Genomic DNA, 9,267 nt, shown 5'->3' with positions numbered 1-9,267 from the left:
TTCCATTGATATAGAGAATATTCTCAAAATATTCTCTTTACTAGGATATTTTCATAAAATCTTTACGTATGAATTGAAATGATATTTGTTTATCTTAAACTTGTATGTCAAAATTCGAGACTCCTATTCACAAATATTTTCGTTAATGTTTAAACAGCTTAAGGCAATACATCAGATAAACCCTGGAAATATATTTTTTTTTTACTTCCCGAAATGTCACTTTAAACACATCCAAGATTTTTGAATTCTGAAATTGTAAGACATTTATTTTAAAAATTATCTCTAGGAACCTCTAGGAAGTATTTCAGTGAACTCAAAATAAGAGAAATATTTTGTTAATAACAAAATATTTTTCATATCTGCTAGTAACAAAATAAATTTAATCTTAAAGATGAATATTGCTGTTTATTATTGCAGGTTACAAATTATAAAAACATGCCTTTATTTGCTTCTTTGATAACAGAAATAATTCACATAGGATACTACTTATACTTTTATACTTATTTAAACATTACTTTTAATTATAGCTATTAAGCATATTAATGTGCGTAAGTAAGTTGTAGTTAAAAATATCAAGGAAAGATTGAGATTTTAAGGGGAAATAAATTATTCCTTAAAAACTAATACTACTGATAAAAATACATTTTTCAAAAAAAAAAAATTTGAGAGTATAGAAATAATAAAATAATCATTAAACATTATTGGTTTATTTCCATATTATTGATTCAAGTCAGTAAAAAAAGTGGATTTAAAAAGTAATTATTTAAAAAAAAATTAAAAATTAAAAAATAGATAGATTTTTTTTTAAATTTTATAAATTATAACTTTTTTAATTTTTTAAAAGATTTACATTGTTTGAACTTTTGTAAAAATATTTGCTCGGATTAGAAAATTTTATTATTTTAATAAATATTTTTTAGCTAAACCAATGAAGACATGAAAATTCTTAGAGTATTTATTTAATTTTTTTTTAAATATTTAGAAACGACACTTACGGATTCAAACTTTTAAATAACATATACATATACAGAATGTTTTAATGTTGCATCGTAAAAAGAAAAAATACTTTAGATATGAAAATGTCGACACCAATTAAAGTTTGAGGAAAATGCATTTAAATATTTTGAAATCAGAGTCAATAGATTATAATGCTTAAAGAGCTCTTAATTATTAATATAATATTTTCCAGCTAATTAAGATAATTATTCGAATGTTATTTTAAACTATTTCGGGGGATCAATACTGTTTTATTATTCAAATTATTATGCTCTTACAAAAAATAATAAAAATTGATTTTGGCAATTAAAAATATTCTGTCAATTAGAACATTGTATTATAATAAAAAATCATAAAATAAATAAGTTATATTGTCACGTAGAATAACTAGGACTTAGTCTACAAAGTTGAAGAGCTTTATTCAACACCTACAAAGTACAGTGAACAAAGTAACTGGGCCTCGGCTAGAGACATCCAGTCTTTTATAGGAATAATAACAGGAAGTGACAGGAACAGGAAATGATATGCTAGAACATTCTAGAAACTTCTAGAAGAAACATAAATAATAAATAAAAGCTTATTTTAGAGTTTTATATTTTCTTACAGTTCTGCGGATCGAACCCTGAATCTCAGTCTTGCCAGGACGACGACTCCGACCTCTCGGCCACACTGACACGTCATAGCATCCTCCTAGGAAAAAAACAGCGTCCTCGCTGTTTCACTCTTTGACTGCTCTAGCACGTGATCGGGTGGTTGGTCCTCGATACTCCAACTTACTCTCGTTCTTAGATTGTTTCTCTGTTTTGTAGCTTCTCTGTTTTTCTGCATTTTCGGTTCCACATGGTTCTAATTGAAATGATGGGTCATGGTAAGGCTTCATGCGCACCACGTTGACGGTGTCTGTAGTTTTGCGCCTTGTAGATGGGGCAACGTCTTCGACCTCGTAAGTAACATCAGATAACTTTCGCTTTATTTTGTAAGGTCCAAAATACTTCTTTAATAGTTTTTCGGACAACCCAACTTTTCGAATTGGTCTAAAAATCCAAACAAGTTCACCTGGTTCATAAGACATTGGTCGGTGTTTTGCATCGTATCGCTTCTTGTCTTTTTCTTGCGCATCAATGGTACGAAGGCGAGCAAGTTGTCTAGCTTCTTCTGCTTTGCAGACAAGATGCGCAGCATAATCAGTTTCAAATCCAGGTTGGTTAGGAAACATTGTGTCTAAAGTTGTTTCAGCTTCATAACCGTGAAGAAGATAAAATGGTGTGAAGCCAGTAGTTTCTTGTTTAGCGGTGTTATAGGCGAAAGTGACAAAAGGTAAAATAGCATCCCAATCTTTCTGTTCAACGTCAACATACATAGACAGCATATCAGCTAAAGTATTGTTAAATTTTTCCGTGAGGCCATTAGTCTGAGGATGGTAGGCTGTTGTAGTGCGATGATCCACGTCGCAGAGTTTCAATAGCTCCGATACAACCCTCGAGAGAAACACAGATCCACGATCCGAGATGAGAACTCTTGGAGAGCCCTGTTTTAACAGAATGTCTTCAAGCAGGAATTTTGCTACCTCGGGGGCTTCAGCGTTGGGTAGAGCTTTCGTAGTGGCAAATCTAGTCAAATAGTCTGTACACACTACAATCCATTTATTTCCTAAAAGTGACTTAGGGAAGCGTCCCAACAAATCAATACCTATTCTATGAAAAGGGGCTTCCGCAGGAGGGATCGGCATCAAGCTTCCAGGCGGCCTTTGCGGCAGACGTTTACGCCGTTGACATTCCTTACAATGAGAAACGTACCGCCTAACACTCCGGTACAGTCTAGGCCAATAAAAGCGCTTTCTTATTCTATCCAATGTTTTGGCAAATCCCAAGTGACCTGCTGTTGGCACGTCGTGAAAGTGATGAAGAATTTCCCGGCGTAACTTAAAAGGAATAATCGGCAGCCACTGTCTTCCGACTGATTCATAATTCCGCTTACAGAGTATACCATCCATAATTTTATAATTTGAATCATTACTTCGCTGCCCTATATTCGTCTTCAAAGTTGTTATCTCCTGGTCTCTGTCCTGTTCTTCCGCGAGATTTGTGATGGTAGTTATACTCTTTTCTGGATCATTTTCAGTAAGTGGTAGTGGATGTCGTGATAGGCAATCAGCATCTTTATGTATACGACCTGACTTATAAACAATAGTTACATTGAATTCCTGTAGTCTGAGAGCCCACCGAGCTAACCTACCAGAAGGATCTTTCAATCCTGCAAGCCAGCATAAAGAATGATGATCGGTTATAATGGTGAACGGTCTTCCAAAAAGATAAGGACGAAATTTACTGATGGACCAGATAGCAGCAAGACATTCACGTTCCGTTGTCGAGTAATTTCTTTCGGCCCTGGTCAGTACTCTAGAGGCATATGCAATTACAGTCTCTTTTCCTTTCTGAATTTGAACTAACACTGATCCAATGCCATAGCCACTGGAATCAGTGTGTAACTCTGTGGGGGCATCATGATCGAATATACCCAATACAGGTTCGGTGGTAAGAGCGGCCTTCAAAATTTCAAACGAGTTGCGCTGTTCTTCTGACCACATGAACTTCTCATCACTTTTTAACAGTTTCTGCAGTGGGTACGCTTTGGCACAAAAGTCTTTTATAAACCTACGATAGTAGGAACAAAGTCCGAGGAAACTCTTGATGTCTGAAATTGAAGTAGGTACAGGATACTTAGCGATTGCCATGACTTTATCTGGATCTGGCCCTACTCCTTCTGTACTAACGACATGACCAAGTACCTTGAGTTTCCTTGAGCCAAAGAGACATTTCCTCGCATTGAGTTGTAATCCTGCTGTATCAAGACAATTTAAAACAATCTTCAGACGTCGTACGTGTTCGGCAAAAGTATCTGAGAATACTACAATGTCGTCAAGATAACACAAACAAATTTTCCATTTCAAATGCCGTAGTAAATTATCCATCATTCTTTCAAAGGTGGCGGGAGCATTACAAAGTCCAAACGGCATAACCTTAAATTCATATAGGCCGTCAGAGGTTACAAAAGCAGTTTTTTCACGATCAGCTTCATCGACTTCTACTTGCCAATATCCAGAAAATAAATCCATAGATGAGAAGTAATTTGCGTTCTTTAAGCAATCCAGAATATCGTCTACCCTGGGTAACGGGTATACATCCTTTTTGGTTACTTTATTTAATCTCCGTTAGTCGATACAGAAACTCCAACTTCCATCTTTTTTCTTGACAAGAACTACAGGAGAAGACCATGGACTTTGAGATTCCTGAATTATGTCTCGAGTAAGCATTTTGTCTACCTCGTCTTGTATAATACGCCGCTCAGCAACTGAAACTCTATATGGTCTTTGGCTCATAGGCTGATGATCTCCTGTATTTATGCGATGTTTCACGACGTTTTCGGATCGATTTTTCTTCGGTAGAAAAACGTTTTTGAATTCCATTAACACATTATTCAAGCTAGTTCTTTGTTCAGTTGATAGGTCTGGGGCGAGCATACTATTGAAATTTACTTCAGGTCGTAATCCTTTGTCTGTTGATTCAGCTACATTTTCGGAGTCAAAACTGCAAAGATTGTGTTCTTCAATTTCTTCCGCATGCCCAATGCATATATCCTTCGGAAGACAAGTAGAGTGATTAGAGAAATTAGAAACCCATACGTGGAGTCCACCTTTATCCTTCTGTATAATAGACGATGGGAACACTATATTTCGTTGCAGTGTTAGAAATCTACCGCATTGAACCAATAAACCTTTGCTTTCTTTGCACCCAATTGCTGTTTCCACTTTAATTCTTTTTATGGTCATAGGAGGAATATCACAATCCTCTACAACACAAAGTCGGCTTTGTTGGAGTTCCTTATGTGCTATTTCGTCCCAAGTATCTTCCAGCACCAGTTCCTTGCGGCCACAGTCAATTATAGCCTGTGAGGCGTGTAAGAAGTCCCAACCCAAAATTACATCATGGCTACATTTTTCCAGTACAATGAATTCATACGGCTGCGTTCGGTTGCTGACTGTCAATCTTATGGTACAACGTCCACTCGGGTTAACGTATTTTCCATCGGCTACTTTTATGAATAAACTAGACTTATCGGTCAGCATGGTTTTTCTTAATACAGTTTTTCGAAAATTGTCAGAAATGACAGAAAAAGATGCTCCAGAATCAATAAGAGCTGTCACTGGTTTATTTTCCATAATTATTTCGAGTTTATTGTCCTTCATCTGGGCCACTGTTGGAGGTTTTTCTTCCTTAGCGACCTTACCTCCGAAGAAGGGCGCTTCTTCTAGTTTTCCATTGAACGCCTAGATGGTGAGCGACTAGAACGCCTGTATGGAGAGGGTGATCTACTTCTACGCCTATATGGGGATGGTGATCGTCTTCGTTCTTCAAATTGTGGCGACGAACTCCTAAGTTGACTACTGGGACCAGCACCTTCGTCTGAAATGATCGTCTCTCTTTGTCGTGGGTTATAGTCTTGAAATGTCTGCCTTTCACGGCAGTGTCGGTACACATGACCTGGACGACCACAGTGATAACACACTGGCCTGTTATCCTCTGTTCTCCAGATATCGGTTTTGCGACGGTTTAATTGAGGACGGCGTGGCTCATAAGTTTGCCGAGAAGGAGCAACTGGAGTTCTAGATGGCTGGCGGTGTAGTGTTTCTGAGTATGAAACAGGTATCGTTGGTTTAAAACTATTCAAATCTTTGTTTCGATTGAAGTTTGTTTCGGTCAAGGGTGCTAAGGTCTTCACAACTTCATGTCGTATAACTTCTTCTAAACTGTCAATTGTTGGTTCAGGAGTTGGAACAGGAAATAGTCGGGCGATTTCTTCTTGAACCACTTGGTGTATCATTGACAATAGGTCAAAATTGTCGTCGAGAGATGCAACGGAAACGGCATTTGGTAATCTTTCAAATTTCCTTCGATTAATGCGTCGCTGCTGCCACGAGTCGACATGTTGACAGCATTCGATGAAAGCTGTAGTCGTGGTTACTCCTTTTGTCAGTAGAACTTGATAAATGTTTTCCGCGACGCCCTTCATAAGATGAGAAACCTTGTCTGCTTCACTCATGCTAGGGTTGATACGATGGCATAATCCCAGTACTGCTTGTATGTATGAAAGACTTGTTTCTCCTGGTAGTTGAGCTCTGGTTTTCAATTCTTCTTCTGCACGATGTACTGATTGCAGACTATCAGAGAATGTTCCTTTCAAGCTAGTTTGAAATACTTCCCATGATGTTAAACTGCTTTCATTATTTTCAAACCACTGTTTGGCTGTTCCAGTTAGAAAAAAATAGGCATTTGCAAGGCATGTTCCATCGTCCCAATTGTTATATTTAGCGACACGATCATATTCTTTTAACCAAGCTCCAGGATCTTGGTTGGATTCTCCAGAGAAAGAAGATGGATTACGAAGGTGTTGAATAATTGGAGTAGTGACAGGTGTTTCGGCCATTTTTGGATATTCGGGCTCCAAACCTCTTAAACGGCGACTCCTTCTTAAATCACCGGCCAGATCTGCTTTGATTACCCGGCGCCTCCACCAAATGTCACGTAGAATAACTAGGACTTAGTCTACAAAGTTGAAGAGCTTTATTCAACACCTACAAAGTACAGTGAACAAAGTAACTGGGCCTCGGCTAGAGACATCCAGTCTTTTATAGGAATAATAACAGGAAGTGACAGGAACAGGAAATGATATGCTAGAACATTCTAGAAACTTCTAGAAGAAACATAAATAATAAATAAAAGCTTATTTTAGAGTTTTATATTTTCTTACAGTTCTGCGGATCGAACCCTGAATCTCAGTCTTGCCAGGACGACGACTCCGACCTCTCGGCCACACTGACACGTCAATATAGTGTAAACCTTTTAATAGTAAAACCTTGTAAGTAAAATAATAGAAAAGACCTTTTCAACAAATCAAAGAACGCAAACAAATAATAAAGATTCTATAACTGATCTATAAGTTTAAAAATATTTAACTATTAATTTTAAAAATGCTTTAATTATAACAAAAATGACTAAACTACCTTCAGCTGTCAAACTGTGAGATTGCCTTTCGCTAAGAACAAATTAACAAATTCGCAAATTAACAAATACGTATATATATCTATATCTATATTTCTCTCTCTCACTCTCTCTCTCTCTCTCTATATATATATATATATAAATATATATATATATATATATATATATATATTTCTACGTGCAAATCCATTTCGGGCAAATCCGTGGTCAAAGATATTTACTAAAAAATTTCTTTATTAATTTATAGAATTTTTCCATGTGCAAATCCATTCCGTAGCTACAATTATTTACTAAAAAGATTTCTTTGTTAATTTATATAATTTTTCTATGTGCAAATCCATTTTGGGCAAGTCCGTAGCTAAAATTGCGTGCAAAACAAGCAATTCATGTTCCTTTCTCTCTTCTGTTTTATATTTTTTTCTTAAATAAATATTTATTTTCTGAAATTATTTATAGTCAACTTCTTTAAATTATCCAGTAAAATATTACCTTGCGCACATCCATTTTAGGGCCCATCCTTGGTAACTAGCAAATCAAACGCACTTCAGTAATGCAGTAAGAACGCACTTTAGAACAAAACTCCTCTAGTTACGCTAAATCTGCGCTTTTGTTTTCATATTTTACAATCTGGCAATCTTGCTACGAAAATATTTTAAATCATTCTAAAAAAATTTCCCGTTCATGTAAGTTCTATTGAATTCGCTACTCACTTTATAGATAACGTTTTATGTTTTATTCTGTTTTTTCTTCATGTTTTATTTTCTTTTTTTACGTGTAATTTTTACTTATTGTGTTCTATTTTATTTGTTCTAATTTTTTCAGAAATTTTTGAGGGCTCCTCACAAACGTATTGATATATTTTGCTTTGGCTACATTGATACAATATTAGAAAGCACTCTTTTTTGCGGATATAATCGTGTGGGCTGATGAAAAGATTATATCTTTTATTTTCCGGATTTTTTAAAAAATTTTTATCCTTTTTTTCGGATTTTTTTTATTATTATTTTCTTCCCAATTTTTTGTTATCTTTATTTTTATTATTATTTTTCTTTTTCACCCTTTTTTTATGTGTCTATAATTTTCCTTTGTTTTATCTTCATTTTGAACTTATTTTATGAGTTCTATTTACTTGCAACTTATGCGCAATAAATGAAACTTACTGTTCTTCCTGACTATCTTCGTGCTTTTTTGTATTTATTTATTTTGCTATATATATATACATATATATATATATATATATATATATATATATATATATATATATATATATATATATATATATATATATATATATATATATATATATATATATATATATATATATATATATATATATATATATATATATATATAGCAAAATATATATATATATATAGCGTGGACTGCGCGCAAGGACGCCTTTATACAGGATCCCCCTCACGCTAAACCTTAGCTGCCTGCGGCTGCAATGGGCCAATCAGCACAAAGAAGGCAGCGTGTCGTGTTTTCTGACGAATCTCGCTTCAATTTGTGGTACCATGATTGCCGCATTCGTGTCAGACGCTATGCCGGTGAACGCCATCTTCCGGTATGCGTTATCGAACACCGCAGTGGGCGAACAGTCGGAGTTATGGTCTGGGGAGCCATAGCATATCGTGGACTATCTCAATTGCTTCGAATTGTGGGTAATCTGAACAGCAACCGGTACATCAGTGAAGTTCTACAGACCCAAACTCTTCCCTTCCTTCAAGCCTTGCCAGGTGTTGTATTTCAACAGGACAACGCCCGCCCTAATATTTCTAGGACTGTTCAATCCTTCCTTGTATCGCGACAGGTACAACTTCTTCCTTGGCCAGCGTATTCCCCGGATATGTCGCCGCTTGAACATGTCTGGGATTTCGTTGGTCGGCGTCTCGCTCGTAATCCTCGTCCTGTTGCTTCTTCTGACGAACTTTGGGTACTCATACAAACAATATGAAATTCTTTTCCTCAGACAGACATTCAAAATTTGCATGACTCCATGCCACGTCGTGTAGCAGCACTTATTGCGGAGCGTGGTGGTTACACAAAATACTGATTTCGATCTCTTGTTACTGTTTGTTTGCTTTGAAAGTTTAATCATTTATTTGTACCACTACCACTCAACCGTGTATTAAATTTCATTCAATTATGACGAATCCTTCATGGTGTTGCAATTTTCACAAACAGGAGTATATATATATATATATACAGA

At 35.8% G+C, this 9,267-nt stretch overlaps 1 protein-coding gene across 1 annotated transcript; it reads right to left on the bottom strand.

Annotated features, from left to right (window-relative positions):
• Positions 1–5,291: 5,291 nt before the first annotated feature.
• LOC147814258 (uncharacterized) lies at positions 5,292–6,878 on the bottom strand. The gene has a single exon (XM_087160026.1). The coding sequence runs from the start codon at positions 6,478–6,480 to the stop codon at positions 5,305–5,307; it is 1,176 nt and encodes a 391-aa protein (XP_087016152.1). The 5' UTR covers positions 6,481–6,878; the 3' UTR covers positions 5,292–5,304.
• Between the last annotated feature and the right edge of the window lie 2,389 nt (positions 6,879–9,267).

Source organism: Parasteatoda tepidariorum, chromosome 3 (assembly GCF_982258835.1).
Source record: "Parasteatoda tepidariorum strain Cologne lab strain chromosome 3, Ptep-v5.0, whole genome shotgun sequence".
Taxonomy (NCBI): domain Eukaryota; kingdom Metazoa; phylum Arthropoda; class Arachnida; order Araneae; family Theridiidae; genus Parasteatoda; species Parasteatoda tepidariorum.
Note: the sequence above shows the minus strand (reverse complement) of the source record. Positions and strands in the feature narration are given on the sequence as shown.